The sequence below is a fragment of the Lepisma saccharinum genome, chromosome 2 (assembly GCF_977018435.1).
Source record: "Lepisma saccharinum chromosome 2, izLepSacc3.1, whole genome shotgun sequence".
NCBI lineage: Eukaryota > Metazoa > Arthropoda > Insecta > Zygentoma > Lepismatidae > Lepisma > Lepisma saccharinum.
In genome coordinates this window covers 181,573,490-181,594,003 of record NC_139230.1, presented here as the reverse complement: position 1 = coordinate 181,594,003, position 20,514 = coordinate 181,573,490, and the positions used below count along the sequence as shown (strand labels likewise).

Sequence of the window (20,514 nt, the reverse complement as noted above, 5' to 3'; positions counted from 1 at the left end):
CTATATATCCAAAAATACAAATACATTAGTGATGCAGTTGCAGATATGTTCCACATAATAAATTTCATTTTGCGTGTGCCCACCCGTAAATGTGTTCTAATTTTATTCATGCATGCCACAACAATACATCAAGTAAAACATTGTTTAATTTTACCTGAAAACAACTTCGTGCAGATCTACTAATAACGACTGATCTACAGTTAATTACAGGATCATTTCACTGTAATGTCACCATACTAGGAAAGGAAGCGAGGCTTTACAAATACAACACAGGAATGAATCTACGTGTATCTGTGGGAGTTAGGATTTCTATATGATAGTGACAAATTTGTGTCTCTGGTGTTTTTGTGTGCGTGTGCGTTCTCTCACACACATAATCTCTTAGATGGGTTAGTGTCAGTTAAAAAACAGCATTTGACATGTTGATCTTGTTACAAAAAATATGTTTATTACAACTAATGTAGGGGAATTAGAGCTAAATCAAGACATCTGAAAACAAATGGACAACGTAATGCGTTGGGAAGCCAGAGGTCCCAGGTTCGAACCCTGGTCAGTTATGAATGTTTTTGCTATTGTCATTTCATCAATTCATCCTTTCTCTTTGTCGAGATTAACATGGGAGATAGAAAAAAGACGTATAAAATAACAAAAATCTTTGCTGCCTTAGTTGTCTCTTCACGATCTCGTCGTCAAAGGTTCCGGGTTTCGAGTCTCAGCTTGGACATAGTGTTCTTTCACAAATCTCACCCAACAATCGTTCATTTTCCTTCTTGCAACTGGGCAAGAGTGGCAGAGAGAAGCAAAGTTAAATAAGAAAAATGCCAGTTTTGGAGAGATAGAAGGCATCTCAAAAAGCCTGGTTCAGTGGAAATAGTAGTATTGTGTGTCATTGTAAATTTTAAATATGACCTAGGTAAAATAATAATTACCACTATTCATGAAACTGCAATCTGTGAAGTTAAATCTTAGTATATTTAAGACATAGTCGTATCTGGCAAGTCATAGATGGGGGTGAATATTTTGTGGGGAACAGTCATATTTAATATATTCCGAAATATTAGTCACATCTCGCATGTATATTTCAAGAAATATTAAACATGTTACCAAGGCTTTTTGTCTGTTTGGTTGTAAGTGACAGGGGAGTGTAAATACCAGTGTTCCCTTGAATTGCTATCGAATAAATAAATTTGTAGTTAGGCTCACATCTGGTCGGAGATCATATGAGACATGAAAATTCAATTAAACCAAAATGTATGGCTTTATCCTGCAATTGGGGGAAAGGGGGGGGGGGGGGTATTTTACAGGTTTGTAAGTGATCGAAGTGCTTTTCCTTGGGTAGAAAAATGTATCCTCTACACACATACACTTCTTTGCTTGTAATTTGGGCATCGCTTTGCACATGTTAAAGAGTGCCTCACTAGTTACGTGATGTTCTATAGACGGAAGTCATTTTGCCTAATGAAATTAATATGAATAAATTTTTACCGGCCTTTGCAGTGGTAAGGATAATGGGTTACGAGGTCACAGGTCCCAGATTAGAACCTTGGACAGATATGAATGTATCTTCAAAACCAATCAAACGGAACACTAATTCAAAAAAATGTTGGAAATTTTTACATAATCCATGCCTGTGGTCCATGGCTCTACAGCCATGGAAGGGTCTTGGTCTATCTCCTGACTGCCAGTCTCCCTCCCATAATCCTAACTAGAGGTGTGGAGATCTTCAACCGGTAATTGGGTGACGTGGAGTCGGCACGTCCAACCCTCAGCCGTAGAGGAGATTTTTATGTTACACTACTCACTCGTAGCTCCCCAATTTCTTCACGATGGTGGGTTGCCACCGGTCCTACACACTGGCTGAGAACCCAGCGGACTCAAACCCATACTGTCCTGCAGTCTGAGTCCAAAGCACAGCACCTTAGAACGGTCACGGAGGACTGTTGGAAATTTGAGGCTCTTTTTCTTCTTTTTTTTTTAGAAATATAACAAGGTATTGACTGGTTGATTTAGTTTATTTTATGCTAAATAAAGAAATTAAATCAAAATAAGTTATTTATGTTGAGTTGCATTATATTCCATTATTAGCGTTACTTTGTTTATAAGAAATTTTAAAATGTTCTTAATTGCAATTTTAACCACATATTAATTTTAATAATTACAGCAGCTAAATTAGTTTGTTTGGATGTTGTTGAAGTCTACGTCTTATGACAAGACTAATTGGGGCTGGACCTACAGGTTCAAGTGGGACCCGAATCACTATGTGCCTCCATATATCGAAACCCAACTCCTGTTTGCGAGTGACGATATTACAACTACAACATCGGAGAGGCTTGCATGTTAGTTGCTTGATAAACTTTTTACAAATTTTTCGTCATGAAACGCATGTAATCGGGAAATCATTCGTGCTTTCTTTTTCTGTTTTTAAAAATATATTAACAGCCATTAAAAGACCTGAGTTATGTTTAAGAATTAGCGGGAGGGGTTCATGTAGAGACTTTTTTGGTGCCAAGTATGAGAAATGGGTCAGTGGGAATTAAACTGATTGATTGATTGCTTTTGTTTGTTTTAGTCGCTTTTCTGCCACTATTGGCTAACCACGAAGATGAGGATGAGTGATGATATGATGAAATTGATGAAGGGACACTCCTAAAGAACACCCATTCTCAGGCGACCGGGAATCAAACCCGTGTCCTTGGCGAGGTAGTGTGCTCTGCTAACCACTCCTCCACGTATGTCAGCAGTGTGGGTCAAAAATGTTGATGAACGCGTGCATGTCTCTCTGCCCTCCCCCTACCTCACCCCCCTCACACGCACACAACACTACACGCTAACGCATTCACACACCTGATAATTTCATATCACGGCGCAGGCATTGGTATTGCTCTCAAGTAAAGCAAATGTATTGACTTACAAAGTCATCTTATGCAAGGAAAAAAGAAGAAAAGCTTTTTCATTTGCTCTCGATATCCAGGAGTGTTTGCCTCAAGGACATGCACCTTACAGTAGTGCGATAAGAACCTGTGCCTGTTGCTCCAACAATCAGTGTTGGCTGTCTTGAGACCTTAACTGTGGTTTTTCGTTTAGCCAAGGCTCAGTTTGGGAGGGGGAGGGTAACGGAGTACTTGATGAGGCGAGTGTACAGGGTATATTGCAGTACAAAGCACCAATTCACAATGTGACTTCCTAGTTGGTAGTGCACCATGCAGTTGTTCCACTTTTATTTCCTTATTTCCACCTCACGGCACTGCCTGTGAACCACTCCTGCATCCTTCACTTTGGCACTCACTGCAGACTAATAAAACAACTTTCAAGGTATATTATGTAAACTTATCTTTCATAGTAGCATCACAAAACCCCACCATTCATTCTCTGAAACTCTGTATGTCCTACAGGGGCAAACCATTTTCCTCACCAAGTAGGGGATGAACAGGGGAAAGCCAGAGTTTTAAAAATACAGTTTTTATTGAATTTTCAATTTTTGTTCCTTTTTTCAATTTTTAATTCCACCAAAAGTAATATTTCCTTAGTGTTGTCTTTTGTGGTATAGCTGTTGAAGTACCATTGTTTCGGAACTGGTGGCAACTGCTTTTCAAGTAGACTTTGCACAATTGTAGGTAAATGAAGGTGATACATGAGTTTCATGCGAGGCCCTCAAGAAAGTTCTGATTTTGTGTAAAATTACAGTTTCTCTTCGGCTAGCTGTGTTTCTTGGGAGGCGATAAGTGAAAATTTCACTTTCTGTGAAAGCCCACTTGCCAATCACCCTCTCTTAGATCTAAGAAAGCAAATACTGCAGGAAAAGTCACATCGACTGTTTTTTGGGACAGGATTTTTTTAGGACTACCTGACCAAAGGCATGACTGAAAAGTTGAATTGTTCATTTTAAGCAGTAATAAGATTAAAACAGCCTTGACTTACTTTAACAGGCACATGCTAGCAAAATGAGAATGCCTGTTCATGTACTGCCGCTACAACTATTCAAGACCATCGTTGACTTATGAATGGAAGTTATCCCACATTCTCCTTACTCGCCAGACTTAGCACCTAATGATTATTGGCTCCTTAGGCACTTTCTGGGAAAACACTTCAATGAAACAACTATTCAATTGCAAATAAATGTCATTGCAAAATTCTGGACATGAACATGCCTTGTATTTATGCATGTTATATACCGTGCGTCCATTTCGATCTGCAGCCGAGAGATCGGGAGAAGCGTGGCGGGCGGCGCTGATGGAGAAGCCGACATTTGCGGCCTGTAATGCCCGCTTATTTTTATAGACATATGCAGACATTTATATAAATATTGCAAAACGATCACTAACCTGTGTTATAACACGCAAAAGTTCTTCTGTAATTCATCCAAGTTCTGCTCTTATATACACAAATAAATACGCTATAGAAACGATGTTAAGAGCCACAGATAAAAAAGCATTTTAATCATGGTTTTGATCAGTAACGTCCTGCTTAAGTTTATATCCTTGAAAGAGTTTTGTGGCGATGGGAATCGTTTGGAGGTTTCGAATGTGCAACACTGTATCAGGATTACATTGCAGATGAAACCGATAAAAGTGAATGGTTTTCGTGAGCTTCCTCGCAATCCGAAATATCCGAGCTCGAGTTTTTTGTTCCTTCGCGACTAGATGAAGACAGAGTTGTAAATATAGTGGCGAGCAATGTAAACCAAGAGCGTGTTAATTTCGTACTGTGCGCAAGAGTGTTATTCTTGGTTACTTGCAGTTACTTGTTTGTGTTATTGTAGTGTGTATGAGTGACGTGTCAGTGAGACGATTGGAATGCCAGCCGCAAGATTCATGTTAGAACAAAGATTTTTTATGTATGACACGTACCTACGTGAAAACAAACTCGTGTAGAGACGTGTGTAGGTAATTTGTACAGAAATTCCCATGCGTTTCAACTCCACACAGAGATACGGTTAGATATCTTGTCCTTAAATTACGAGAAACTGTATCGTTAAATTTTAAAACACCTAAGCAAAAACGACGGATTCTAACCGAAGCAAAACTTGATGATATTGGTGCAGCGTTAGAACGTTCTCCAAACAAACCTCTACGCCGTGTTTCACAAGAGGTGGGCGTGTCAAAATCATCGGCACATACAGTCACTAAGCTACTAAAATTAAAACCATACTCTTATAACACAGGTTAGTGCTCGTTTTGCAATATTTATATAAATGTCTGCATATGTCCATAAAAATAAGCGGGCATTTCAGGCCGCAAATGTCGGCATCTCCGTCAGTGCCGCCCGCCACACTTCTCCCGATCTCTCGGCTGCAGATCGAAATGGACGCACGGTATATATGGGAAGATGCAGTGAGCATTCAATACACTTATGTGTAGATAGACATGTAATGAATTCATATAATGTAGAATGGGTACGATGGAACATCATTATACATTCATGATGGATATTGTAAATGCAGTTTAAGTACTTGAAGTTGTATCAATAGCCTAACCTTCTACAAAAATTTCTGGTGACCCTCATGAGATACGTATAGAGCACACAGAACAAGACACGTGTTAGAAATAGATCCGAGACCAAAACCCTTAAGGGTTTAGTGAATGAAGGCAGTGAGCCTTCGAAATTATTCAGAAAAACTATCCAATTCTGGAATATGGAAACAAAACTTCTCATACATAATATCATTATCATGATGTTCATCCAGCAATTGGAATGCGGGCCACATAAACAGCGCTTTTCTGAAAAGCACTCTTCAGCATTTTGTAAAATTCTGAAAAATAACTCCATTGAAAAATTACATAGCTAACACTATAACTTATGCCAGGTGCCATTATATATTAGGGATGGAACCAACTAATCAGCTGATAATGGCATACCAGTAAATTTTCAAATGAATTCTATATTGGTTGACCATGCAGTCCAAATATCCTGGTAATTATGCAAACTTTGCACCAATTAAATCTCCTGGATAAATGTCAGTTATTTTTAATATTTCAATTATTACTCAAAGCACAATTCTGAGGATTGATCATATTTTCCACATAAATTAATAAACACATTTTCCTTCAACCATGAAGACATATTATAAAAAATCTTAAGAAAGAAACATTAGAACATAGACTGCACTCCTTAGTCCTAATTACTAGTTAGATGCATATCAGGTTAAGGATGGAACTAACATTTAACCCAAAACTAAGGACTTTATGAGACATAATATGTGGGTTATTTGATTTGTTGGATTATACAGAGCATTCCCTGATATTCGCTACGAGACTCTGCAGCAAGCGGCCCGGCATCAGCGCTTGTCTTTCCCAGTGAACGGGTCCGCGACAGTTGCATGCTACAGTCTGTTTTTATTCACTCTCCCTCCCTTCGCTCTCTTTCCCTTTCTGTTGATGTTGCAGACTGACGCCAGTATAATCCTCCCTCAGAAGTTGTGTTGTGTCGTGTCCGTGTGTTGAAGATTGTGGCTTAATATGGCACCACAAGTGTTTACATTACAACAAAGGATTTATCTTGTCGAGTGTTACTTTGGAAAGCGGAATTGTGGAGAAGTGCAATGACGTTTTGCAACGAAATTTCCTGGTGTTCCCGTTCCACATAGGACCACTATATTAAACCTCATAAAAAGTTTAGAGTAACAGGGTCAGTTCTCAATAAAAGTGGAAAGAAAAACCCACGTGTATTTACGGAGGAAAAACTCTATAAGATAGGACAAATATTAGAACAGTCTCCTCGGAAATCTATCCACCACCTCTCACAAGAAACGGGTGTTTAAAAAACCACAGCACTTAGAGCCGCTAAAATTCTTAAATCTAAAAATAATAATAATAATAATAATAATAATAATAAAAATAAAGTATACAAAGACAATCCGCACACAATCCGTGAGTTAAAAGATAGTATTGTACGAGAAATCGGGAGAATTACAGTAGACGAACTTGCATGTGTGAATGCCAATTTCCTTCGGAGATGCCAGGAATGTGTTGCAGCAGAGGGACATCATTTTCAACACCTTCTGTAGTCAAGGTTAGTACACAATATGAAAACTGTAATTTTAATAGCAGACTTGTATCGGTATATTTTGTGTTTTTAAGCCGATTCTCAGCAACATACACAATATACACAACCATACATTTTGAATCCTTGTCCCGAGGTTCAAAACTTGCAGTACCTGAAGTTCTGTGGATGCTAGTTTAGGCAATAGACACGTACCTCTTCAAATTACAACTTAACGCCCATTTCCTTTTAGATATATATAGGTTTATTCATATTATATTTACAGAAGTTAATTCTTGGCCGTTATTCGCACAATTACATTTCGGTGTACCCTGTCCCCCCTTCCCGAAGAGAGTGTGTAGACTCGCGTAGCCACTGGCTCCACGAGTAAAAAAAAATATATAACCCTCAGTACCAAAAAAGGTGGCTGAAGGTATGTGTGTTGTGTACCCGGTTTCCCACATGAAATAAACTATTGGAATGATATGAAAATAGCAAGTGTGTGTATTAAAAGAAAGCAAGTTAACATCCCCGCCGTCGGTTCACATAGTGAGGAAAGAATGCTCGCCCAGCCGCTCCCCTCAGAGAAAAAGATACCTCTTACATTTCTGTACTCCGCCAAACATCTGAGGCCGACTGCTCCTCTGCCCTTCCTATTTATAGGCCCCGCTAATGACCTAAACCGTTACTGGAAACTTACCGCTCCCCAACGGCCAAGAACCCAAAAGTACAGGAATACATAGCCATACACAATTTATAACATAAAAAAAAGGATCCAGTAATGATCGCATCATTACATAGTCCCCCCTTCCTGAAGAGAGAAAAATCAAAGTTCTGTAACCTAGAAAAATAATAATAATATACACAAAGCACTTGTCCGCAGCTTCTGTTCACTACAAACACACTTTCATTAGAAGATCACACGACACTGACAGTCAATGTTCACTCTAATTTTGTCCACAAGTGTACTTCGAGATCCGCGATCTTCCCTCAGCACTGGAGCTGGTTAACCCACGTCGATTCTCACCCACTCAGCATCTCTTCCATCCTTCCTCCTGGACCAATGAGAGACAGTCTCCTGGAAATCCATCCAAGTCATCAAGGCTGCTGGTTCGACTCCCGGCAACGCCACTGCTCTGCGCTCTGGCCGAGATCGGAAGACACCGCTTCGACCGGGTTCCACATGAATGGGTCTAAATGGCTCTACATCCAGAGATGTCACTGCTATTCACTGGATTTTCTCACCACCGAACTGCGGCTTCTCGACGAAAATACGCGGTAAAAGAATACGCACTAACTTTGCGTTACTTTCGCGATGAAATTGACTGCGGAACGACACTTTTGTATGAGTACTGTATGAGGTAGAGAAAATAAGTGAAAGATAGAATAAAGAAAAGATAGATAAGTCCCTATGTACAATATTTACAAAAAATCCCCCTTTGAAATTAGACTAGAATCTGTTTCTCAGCTTGTAACGCATCCGGGATATATCTTCGTCTTGCTCCTCCTGCCGAAGTTACGTGCGCTCTCTTTGCTGAATTGGGTTCGGCTACTTTCCTTGCAAAGTCAGGCGGCGAAGAATAAGGCTTTAACTGGTCACTGTTGGCTCTCAATATTCTTCCGTCCCCGCTGTGTTTCATTTTGAAAGTATTTGCCGAAGTTTGCTCCACAATTGCGTGTGATCCAGAGGACTTCCCCGAGAATTTACTGGTTACTCTGCGGGCCTTACCAGAGATAGGATGTTCCTTAAGCCAAGCTTTATTCCCCACCTGAAACGTGCATTTGCGGCGTTTCCTATCACAAGCTTTCTTCTTGGCGTCTTCCGTCCTGAATTTCGTTTCCTCCTTACTTGACATGAAATCTTGCTTATTCCTGTTATATTTTAATACGCAGCATGGCTGGCACGACTTACAATACTGGATAACGTCTTTAGTTAGGCCTATCCAAGTGTATTGTTCCCTAACCTTCGCTAACGTTTTCAATCTCCCAGGATGACAAACGAATGCATTATCATGCAACGACACGAGAATTTGCGAACGTAGAGAAGTAGGTGCCCATATTTTCCCTTTTCCCTTCTCTTTGTACTTTTCCGTAAGCAAATTTCTCCTAAGAATTCCCTCGTTGTCGAAGTACGAAGATTTGGCCTGGGTCTTCACCTTTTCCTTGTACTTCTTCGTTCCTTCCACCTCCTCATTCCTTGTAGCCCTCGCTACGTCAGCAAGAAACTTGTCTTTCATTTGCTCGGAAATGAGGGAGGCTGTGTCCAGAAGCCTACGTGGCTCCTCAGAATTGTATTCTTCATTTCCCTCAGTGGCAGAGAATGGCAACAATGAAGAATCTTCCATTTCTTTACTTTCAGAGAGACGAACCATGGGCAGTTTTGTGCTCCGAAGCAAATTTTCCCTCTGTTGCTTCCTCATTTGCTTCGCACTATCTGCAGTACACAAACCGCTGAAATCTGCAACTGATTTCTGCACAGTGTCAGTCGAACATTCAACACGGTCAATCACATCCTCAGTTTCGGGGTGTGGTTTGCAATTTCCCATCGTCGCGGTTGCTTCAGTAACAGTTTCATATCTTTCCATCGTCGCAGTCATCGTCGCGGTTAGCCCAGCTCCAGCTTCCACAGTCGACGTTCTCCCCTGTTGCGAGAACGGAAGCCTCTTTCCCACTTCCCTCTTCTCGGCAGAAAATAAATGAATGACGTTACTGTTCTCAAAACTGTAGCCTCCCTGCTTCAAATGTAGCGATATGCCGGCCTTCCTTATGAACCCACGACCTGCGATAAATCCCGTGAAACAATTGCGCAGAACGACGAATTTATGCTTAAATTTCATCCCATTCAAATGTACAGTAAGATACATTTCCCCACATGATTGTACAGAGCCTACTGCCAAAGAAATATTAATACGTTTATTGTTAATCTTATTTCCTTGTTTTTTCAGTTCTCTTGCGATCTCAACAGACACGGTGCTCACAGACGCACCAGAATCCAAATATAGCGTGAAGTCCTTTCCCTGAACCTTACAGGTGACTAACGGTTTTTTGTCGCCAGAAGTGAAATTTCTGCAGTTGCGTATTTCCCTATTCCTCCCCCTGTTTTGCTTTCCTTCTACGTGTGCAAGAACCGGAGTTATCTGTTCTGGTCTAACGGTGTCTTCAGAGACTGCACAGGTGGCGCCCTTCTGCCGACCATCATACCCCCTTCTCCTCGTCGGTTCTTCTGCTCTCGACGGGGTTCCAAAATTCCCGGAAAGGCTCAAGCGGTTGAAAAGACCCGGGTTTATGGCACTCATTGATACTTCGGTTCCCACGCGGCCGAAAGGGTTTGTTGCCCCCGCAGCTACTAATTGCCTTGCGACACTCCCTGAAGTTGACGCTAGTGGTAAACTGCTATCTCTTAGCTCTGGACAATAGTACAGGGCTTCTGAATACAGTCTCTTTTGAATGTCCATAGAATGGGTTTCCAAATCTTTGATTGTTGCGAATGTTCTGTTGTACAAGTGTGCTCTGAATTTAGGATGGGAAAATTTCAAAACGTGCTGGATGACCTCGTCTTCTGTCCCCCGTTTCTCCCTCATTGCAAAAAGCTTCCTGGTGTGTCGAATAAATGCAAGAAGAGACTGGTCTGGTGACTGGTAATTGTTCTGAATTATCCTTGCTATTTCCGAATCATAATCGACACTAAAGTATTCCTCAAGAAAAGCCTTCTCGAATTCCCTAAAAGTGCCGAAAGGTCTCGAAAATCTGAACCAATCTGCAGCGATTTCCTTCAACGAAAGCGGCAAGATTCTATCTAAGAGAAAGTATCCCCAATTTCCATGATTTCCTGATAATTGCGTAATTCATACAAATAATCGTGTGGACTTAAATCGCCGACGTTTCCCTTAAAGATCGGAATGTTAATGTTGTTTTTTTCCAAGATTTTGCTCATTTTCTCCTCGCCCGTCCTTGCCGAAGTTCCTTGCGTACGGTTTAGAGAAAGTCTCTCAAGTTCCCCAACAATATCTTCCTCAGGCCTTCCCTCCAAGTTCGCATTGCCTAGCAACTTGCCAATGAGCTCCCTGTCTATTTGAATTGCCATTTTGTCTTCTATTACTTTCTTTCCACTTCGCAATAACATATGCCTTCAGTACTTCTCACAAAAAAATATCCTTGACTGAGCCGCCAGTATGTATCGGTATATTTTGTGTTTTTAAGCCGATTCTCAGCAACATACACAATATACACAACCATACATTTTGAATCCTTGTCCCGAGGTTCAAAACTTGCAGTACCTGAAGTTCTGTGGATGCTAGTTTAGGCAATAGACACGTACCTCTTCAAATTACAACTTAACGCCCATTTCCTTTTAGATATATATAGGTTTATTCATATTATATTTACAGAAGTTAATTCTTGGCCGTTATTCGCACAATTACATTTCGGTGTACCCTGTCCCCCCTTCCCGAAGAGAGTGTGTAGACTCGCGTAGCCACTGGCTCCACGAGTAAAAAAAAATATATAACCCTCAGTACCAAAAAAGGTGGCTGAAGGTATGTGTGTTGTGTACCCGGTTTCCCACATGAAATAAACTATTGGAATGATATGAAAATAGCAAGTGTGTGTATTAAAAGAAAGCAAGTTAACATCCCCGCCGTCGGTTCACATAGTGAGGAAAGAATGCTCGCCCAGCCGCTCCCCTCAGAGAAAAAGATACCTCTTACATTTCTGTACTCCGCCAAACATCTGAGGCCGACTGCTCCTCTGCCCTTCCTATTTATAGGCCCCGCTAATGACCTAAACCGTTACTGGAAACTTACCGCTCCCCAACGGCCAAGAACCCAAAAGTACAGGAATACATAGCCATACACAATTTATAACATAAAAAAAAGGATCCAGTAATGATCGCATCATTACAGACTCTAGCGACTGTCGTGAACCCCGTTCACCAGGAAATACAAGCGCTGACACCGGGCCGCTTGCCACCGAGTCTTGTAGCGAATGTCAGTGAATGCTCTGTATATATTTTTAACATAATCCTGTCAACTGATGAAAATTGTTGCTTAAACAATACTAAACTAGAATTTAAGACTTACCATTAATTTTCATATCTACAGATGGTTGAAAATATCCATTACAATTGGTCATAGGAACTGTGTAAAGTTTGTCATTCCACAATCCTGGAGTGTTTGAAGACTGTGGCCCTAACCAACTTAAAATCACAGGCAAGAAGAAAAGGCCATGGAATAGACCATATACCACCACACTGAAAAATAACTGTAATAACAGTGTGTTAGTTTTAGATCACACTTCAAGAAGCAACAAACATACAAAGAATGAATACATTTTTTCCCCTCATTATAGTTATACGTAAGCAGAAGAAAACTGACAAAACAAGCTACCTTGTTGATTCAGTATCAAGTTAATCTGAAAGTGAATTTTCTTGATCATTTCTTATGTACTAAATTTGAACTGCATATATTCAAAAACCTAATATATAAAGTGTTGTTCAAAATAAAAGTTTAGAGTGTGAGGTTCTTCCATGTGGTTTGTCATCCAAATTTTATTTTTAACCCTTAAGTATAAGTTCTGTCGCCATGGTTATAGAAGAATATTGTAAAGCAGTTTTCAATTATTATTGTTTAGTTTAAGAAAAGTAATGTAATTTATGCAAAGAGGAAGAAAATCTGTCAAAAATTGCAGCAATGGCTCCTATATTATTTTGAAATTCCAAATTCTTACAATTTCTACATTTTCATGTCAGAAGAGAGGTAGTTCAAAGTAATATGTAATCTTATGATGAAATTGAAAATGAGTTACGAGCCATTTGAAGGACAATGTAACAAAAAATGCATGTAACTACTCTTTCTGTAGGACCGCTCACCAAAAATAGAATTTTCAATAAGATTTGACCTTGACAGCATGTTGCTAACACCTCAACTGAAAGGCATGGAGAAGGGTCCACTTGTAGTTAGAGGGATGCAAGGAATAAAGTAAAGGATAAATTCAGCATGGTCTGAGAGACTGTCCATACTACAGAAGGCTGATCAGGCTATATCCGACCACACAACACTGCTGCCATGTGTGTAGTTGTGTCAGAACCTTGAAACCAGTGTTGTGTCTGAGCTTGCACTTGCCGGAGCATTGAGTTCATGCTAGTGAAATGCTGCCAAAAATTAACAGTTGTTAGGAAGGGTAAATCATGGCTCTTTTCCATGCACATTTTTCATACAACCAAATAGTGAAACAGTGTCTGGAAAATTGTTTAACCATTGAAGTACCAGCTAAAGATATTATGGCCAGGCAAACACAAATGGTGCTCATGTAGAAACATTCGCCAACAAAAGGGGCACGTTCTAAGTTGCCAGTGAAAGTGTCACCTGAGGTGCTTCGTGGAATTCAGCGAATTCCAGTCCAGGAGAATCCACCACCCCAATGTGACATGGCCCAGAGGTTCAATGTGGTGCAGTTTCCCCACAGGGAATCATGATTGTTGCCGGATGAGGTTACGAGGGGAAGTTGGAGATACGTAAGGTGGAGAAAAACAAAGGTGAATGCTGCCTACTACCAGGAATCCATTATGGCCCCAATCTATCGGACAGACATCCCTTGTTTGTACGGAGCCAACAAGAGCCAGGTGCGGAGGATCCACATGGACAAAGCATCCAGCCACACTGCTAGATCATCCCTTCGGTTTTATCAGGACATGGAGCAGGAAACAGGAATCCATGTTATTCCCTTTCATGACATTCCTGTCCAAAGCCCTGATGCCAGTCCAATGGATTTCTACACATTTGGACTGTTAAAACGACATCTACAATATTGCCGCTCCTGCACCCTCACTGGCCTATGGAAAGCCTGTGAGGAGGAATGGGATGGATGCTCCAACATAGTTTGTCCCATAGAACACAACCAGTGGTGGTGGTGGCACAGCTTTTCATAGGGTAAGTACACTTTACATATCGGTTTAATATAACCCGATCAATCTCTGTAGTTAAGGGTTAAGTTCATATACATTTCTTAACCAATGTTTGACATAATAAATGGTGCTTGAAATTAAACTAGTGCAGTGAAATTCCTTGTATTTTATTGAGCTAAATGTTGTAGCCAATAGCAAATGTGGCAGCCAATTTCTGGTGGAGTTTGGTTCTGCAGAATCTAAGGAAGGTTATGGCAGGAGGTCATGAGTACAGCCTTGCTTGTGGATGACGAAGTAACAGTACGTAGTATTGTGGTCATGTCATGAGGAGCCTAATGATAATGTGTTAGAATTTGCAACCATGAATCAAGTAGCATGCAACCTAAAGACACATGCCATAGGGACCTCCCTGATTGCATTGTCACCTTGTAATCGAGGGGTCCTGGGATCAATTTTTGGTGAAGACAATTGCATATTGGTTCAGATTACACTTTAATCTATAGGTCCGGTACCTAATAGCCTACCTGAGCATAAGTGGCCAGGGTGACCACATTTATGTGCACTGATGACCAACATCAATGCTTGCAATAGTTATTCCTGAATTATTTTATTCAAATTCATGACTCCACATCCATACATGCAATTTATGTAAATGTGCATGATGATTGGTATAGAGCAATCAGATCATTTAGCCTCCTCCTAGAACCAAAATCTCATCTCCAAGACATTGCCTTAACTAAATATACCTTGTGAAAAAATGCACTTGTACTTGTCACATGTCAAGTGGTATTTATCACAGTTAGTATGAAATGAGTTAATATGAAATATAACAAGACTTAAGGAGTTGAAAATCAATGCCTACTCTGAAATAAACTCAACTATCAATTGTCGTTGTGTGTAGTTAATCAAACTAATTAAATTCTAGATATCTAAAGAAAAATCTTAGTATTTTTACACTCCTATTTTCAACACTAACAGATCAAATCAACCTACAAATAAATTCTAAAGACACATTATTTACTTTACTTGAAGTTCAAACTTTTATCTTTAGTATCCTCAAATTACTCTGGCACATTGTGTATAGTTCAGAGTGTATCTTAACATTCAATCATCCATATTGTAATTGATTAGCAAATTCTTGTTACACCTGTTAATTATGTGTATAGTTTGATAGTTTCTCTATTGTTCAGACATGGATGAAAACATTATACCTCCACCTCAATTAGTGAGTAATATATTTAAAAGTTGTCAGCAGAATATCTTATATTATTGCTTACCTTAAAAAATGTTGAAAAAATATAGGAATCACTGTTCCCCAGCATGACAAATGCTAAAAAGGTGCTTAGGCCTCCATTTAAAACAGCAGGGCCAATTAGGACTAGCGTTTCCAGTGCTCTTTCTGAAATAAAATAGTATTAAAATTACCGTACTGACTCCACATACCACATGTCAAGGTTGTGGAAATTGGGTGTTCCCTCTTATACTAAAAATCTTCTTCCTGATAGATTTTCTGGTTATTTTCAAACAATATAGCCTATGTCTTTCTGATGCTTTGCAGAGACTATCCTTTCCAAGTTACAAGGAGGAGTTCAATGTGCGTGTTTGGTAAGATGTGTCCAACAGTGTCTTTTGCACTAGATGCTACCAATCCTAAAGCTCCATGAGCACATATCTATTAAAATGGACACTAAATGTGAAGAGCAGAATACATTTCTAAAAGTCATCACCATTCAATAGAATCATCAAATCACTCCTTTTTCCTTCTTCACATAAGCAAATGCATACAATGAAACTCAAATTCAAATCCATAAATTTCATATTTCTCCATCCTTAATAAACAAATGTATTACCATGAATCAACAAACTTTCACAGGATATGGAGGTAAAAAAAAAATTCTCAATAATGCTTTGCCTGTTGCGGCCTTGTTACAACGCTACCAGCCCTAAAAAAAAATGAAACTTATTCTCCTGTATGCATGCAACTATGCAACACATATTCACAGTAGTAACTTTTTCCCCCTGAAAAGTTAATAAAATATTTTGTACACTACAGACAGCTAAAGATTATTCTAGATAAGGGTGTGAGAACACTTCTAGACTAAAGTTTGAAATCTTATTCTTCATGTAAGGGAAACATACATCTATGAATAGTGATCCACATGACACTTGGGATAAAGGGGTAAGCCCAGCAATTTCATCTCAATGGTGTGTCTTCTATCATGATACTGTTTCTCCAGCAAATTATCATTTTGAATATGTTTTCCATAAATAACAATAATACTAATAAGATCAGGGGACCAGTGCTGTATGGTTTCACACATACAGGATAAAAATAGTTATTTTTGAGGGCCTGGAGTATCAAAACAAGACCTTAATGGGCAATCTGTTAAAAGAATTGTTTGTATTGATCTCTTCTACATGCTGTGACGAATTGTTGGTGTTGTTTGGCAACACCCTGTATGTATTTCAAAATTTGGTAATCTAGCTATGTAACATTCACCTGAAACTCTTAGTTAGAAACAATACAAGCACAGAAGATAGGATCATCATGAAGTAAGGTGTCCATATGTTCCTGTGTGTTTACTTTTAAAATGCAGCTGCTGTTAATTAACTTCATTTTGTTTTGTTTTGATCACACAAATACTCTGTGTGATCAAAAGTATCCGGACACACTGCGAAATATGTGTTTATCATAGAGGGTGACACAGTACTGCCATCTACCACATGGTCAGCGATCTCAGTAGTCAGCAGACAGCACGAGACAGCAGTATGGGACAGTCTGAGGAACTCGTGGACTTTCAACGTGGTCAGGTAAGAAGTACTTGTGTAAGAAGTCTGTGTGTGAGATTTCCACCCTCCTAAAAATCCCTAGGTCCACTGTTTCCAATGTTATAGTGAAGTGAAAATGTGAAGGCATGTGTACAACCCAAAAGCATGCAGGCTGACCTCCTATGTTGACCTCCAGAGACCATCAAGTGTTGAAGAGGGTCATACAATGTAATCATCAATCATCCGTCACCACAATCACACAGGAACTTTGAACTCCATCAGGATCTACTTCAAGCCCCATGACTGTTCGGCACAAGGTGTGGCAACTTGGTTTCCATGGCCAAGCAGCTGCCCATAAGCCAAACGCAGTCTTGTGAGGTGCAAGGAGCATCGAAACTGGACCATAGAACAATGGGAAACTTATGTGGAGTAATGAATCATGGTACACAATGTGGCGATCTGATGGTAGGGTGTGGGTGTGGTGAATACCTGGTGAACAACATCTGCCAGCCTGTATATTGCAGACAGTGAAATTCGGAGGTGGCGGGGTTACAGTGTGATCATGTTTCTCTGGAGGGGGCTTGGCCCCCTTGTTGCTTTACGTGGCAATGTCACGGCACAAGTTTACATTGACATTTTAACTGCTTTCATGCTGCCTACCATCGAAGACCAGTTCGGGGATGACCATTGTGTCTTTCAACATGACTGACCACCCGTCCATACTGCAGGGCTTGTGGGGGGAGTGGTTTGATAACAACGTCCCACTAATGGACTGGCCTGCGCAGAGTCCTGATTTGAATCCCATAGAAGATCTCTGTGATGTTTTGGAATGCAGACTTCTCATTTCAGTGCTCCACGAGGAATGGAGCTGCCATTCCCCAGGAAACCTTCCACCACCTGATTCAAAGTATGCCTGCAAGAGTGAACACTGTCATCAAGGCTAAGGGTGGGCCAACACCGTATTGACTGCCAGTGTTCCTGATGAAGGGTGGCCCAAACTTGTACTTCACTTTCAGGTGGATGTCCGGATACTTCTGATCACAGAGTATGTGCAGGGTATACATTTATAAGCACACAAACACTTACCATCCTTACTGCCTTGAAGGCATGTGAATTTATGACCCACATGAGCTGAGTAATCAACTGCCAATCCCACACAGAGAAGAATGACAATTGAAGTTGAGATCTCAATGGTTAGCCCAAATAAGTACATGGAACCCACAAGATCAATCAAAGTGAATCCAACACAACAGATGACCCACAAGGAAGTCTGTATGTTATTGATGAGGACAATGGTCACCATTGCTACTGCTGCTATGGTCAGACTCAAGTTTCTGAGTAATTCTTCTCCAATCACCTTCAAAGAAACAGATGTAAAAAGGTTAATTTAAATGTTTACATCTTTTACACACTTAAGCTGTACATCGAGTAATTATCACACACCAAGAAATCAATACTGTAGTTAATGTACTCAAAAAATTCATATTTTGATGTTAGCTTGGAACAAGGATTGTCAAACCATGGATCAAGATTCTGGTAGCTCTCAGAGATATTTTCAGTGGCTTGTGAATAGTTGGCTACATTCCACTAAAGGTGCTGGTAAGACCTTGGGGAGACTTAAATTATTTTTTAAAAACAATAATGCAGTGTGTCCCAAAACAGTGTTCACACTCTCTGAACATTAATAACAGAGAAACTATTAAAAATTACTTGCCTATACTTTTGAATTTCAAGCTGGAATGTCCACATTGAGTGTGTGTGTGCGTGTATCCATTCTGTTTTTAGTTCCGTCACAGCCCAACAGGTGCTAGGCATTAGTGCACACAAAATGACAGAGGTGAGCAATTTTTCTTTCGAGCAATGCAAGAAGTGTCAAATATCCTCCCAGATCTCTTGATTTAACACCTTTAGATTTCTACCTGTGGTGAACTGTGAATGTGCACACCACAAAGCCACGGACACTGGATGACATGAGACATGCAACTGAGACTACCTGTGCTTCCCTTCCAGTCAAAACCGTATCTACTGTTTGTTGATCTGTCCAGCATTGAAGATGATGTATTGCAGGCAATGGCAGTCATTTTAACATTTGTACCTTTAAGATATGTGACACCAAAAAAGTTCATACTTGCTGTTACATATATTACATATTAGTGTTCCTATTATTAACATGGACACTAAAAATCCGTCCTTGGTAACTCATTAGATCTTTTCAAACCAGGGTAGCATCTAGGCCAGAGTTTCACAATCTCTGGCCTAGATATCTTACATGAGTTATGTTGATCCAGAAATTACTGTTGAGACAGATTATTAAATTGGCACATGATTTTAAGGCAGATTAATAAAAATTCTGCATTTTCTGCACCTTACGGTAAAAATACTCCTGAAAAGTATCTGATAGCACACAGCACCAACATCACTGACATCAATCGTTCCTAATCACCTGGGTCTTAGTGTCTATATTTGTAAAGGTTACCTTGCACGTTCATGTTCTCTCAAACTTTATCACAATGATTTCTTAATTGAACATTAAAGCAACATTTGGTTTTGTTTTACCTCTAAATTAAATGTTCCTGAAATAGAAAATTTGGCCTCCCCGATGGCATAGTGATAACAACAAAAGTCAAAAGATAATCAAAAGTCCCGAGGCTGATACCCAGTGTGGTTCGGATCCAACTTTAAACTGTAGGTCCAGTCCTGATTAGCCTATCTGTACATAAAGCAGACTTAAAACAATCTTTATTCATTCATGCAATAGAAAATTTAAATTTCTACTGAATATTTTGTATAGTTTCAGAAAACGTGCAGATATATACCTGATTTGCAATCCAAGTAACATATTCTGGTGAGTAGGCCACAATCCGTCGATCTCCACTGGTAAAATTGATTGACGATACAAGCTCCCTCATGGATTTCATTGCATGAACTTGCTCTGCTGTTGTGTTCATCAAAATGTACTGGATCGTAAGCTGAGAAGCCTGCATAGAAAAATAACTTGCATGAAACAGCATTTTCTAAAGCACATCACATTTTCTTTCAAATCATAATTGAAAGTCCTTGAAAGACATTTCAGAGTAAATCAATATATTTTACATGTATCATTATGTAATTCTGTTGCATGACGCAGGAAAGCATTCTGAACTGATAATTACATATGATCACAATGATAGCACACCATAATTTGCAAATGTTTTTCAATTCTTCTCCACAGTAGAAGGATTTGTAACACAAGCATTGAAACTCATCAAGTTAATGTGGTATTAAGGAAACATTAAAGTGGAAAGAAAAGTGAAAAAAAAAAAAATGTTAGGTTTAACTTTGAATGGAATCTTACTGCTTACTGCTTAATTCAATATGTCCAATCTCAAACCATTAAGCATAAATAATGACAGATGAATCTATCAAATTAATTGCATGCACTTTTGCAAGCTTCTGAGCAATGATATGGTGACAAAGTGGTCCAGAGGTATATTCTGACTATTTATCTATGATTAATCTGGCCTCCCAAAAATTTCCACAACTTAGATCTCTGTGCAAGTTTATAATGTCCATTCCAGGTATTCTGTAGAATCATGTTCCTGTTGGAAATTCTAGGGAAGTCAGATGTTAGCTTGGAAGCTCAGTGATAGAGCATTGGCATGTAATGCCAAAAACCCAGGTTTGATCCCTGGTGGAGCCAGTTTTCACATAGGTATTTTTATCTATGGATACTTTAGGAAAAACAATCAATTAAATCAATTATTGAAGAATCAATAAGTAGGAATAGCATTTACTTCAAATAAAAGTATTTATAATGTCAACTTTAATACAGACCTATGGATAATAAAAATAAAAAACTTCTCCCTGTCAAATGAAGATACATAGAA

General features: G+C 39.5%; 1 protein-coding gene across 3 annotated transcripts in view; it reads right to left on the bottom strand.

Annotated features, from left to right (window-relative positions):
* Positions 1-20,514, bottom strand: part of LOC145984217 (patched domain-containing protein 3-like) — a 235,198-nt gene that overhangs the window by 9,403 nt on the left and 205,281 nt on the right. For all 3 annotated transcript variants that reach the window (XM_083117775.1, XM_083117774.1, XM_083117776.1), the window contains 4 exons: positions 19,465-19,626; positions 17,735-18,005; positions 15,157-15,278; positions 12,057-12,237 (listed from right to left, as the gene is read on the bottom strand). In XM_083117775.1, coding sequence (XP_082973901.1) covers positions 12,057-12,237; positions 15,157-15,278; positions 17,735-18,005; positions 19,465-19,626 — 736 coding nt within the window. The remainder of the gene's footprint in view (positions 1-12,056; positions 12,238-15,156; positions 15,279-17,734; positions 18,006-19,464; positions 19,627-20,514) is intronic.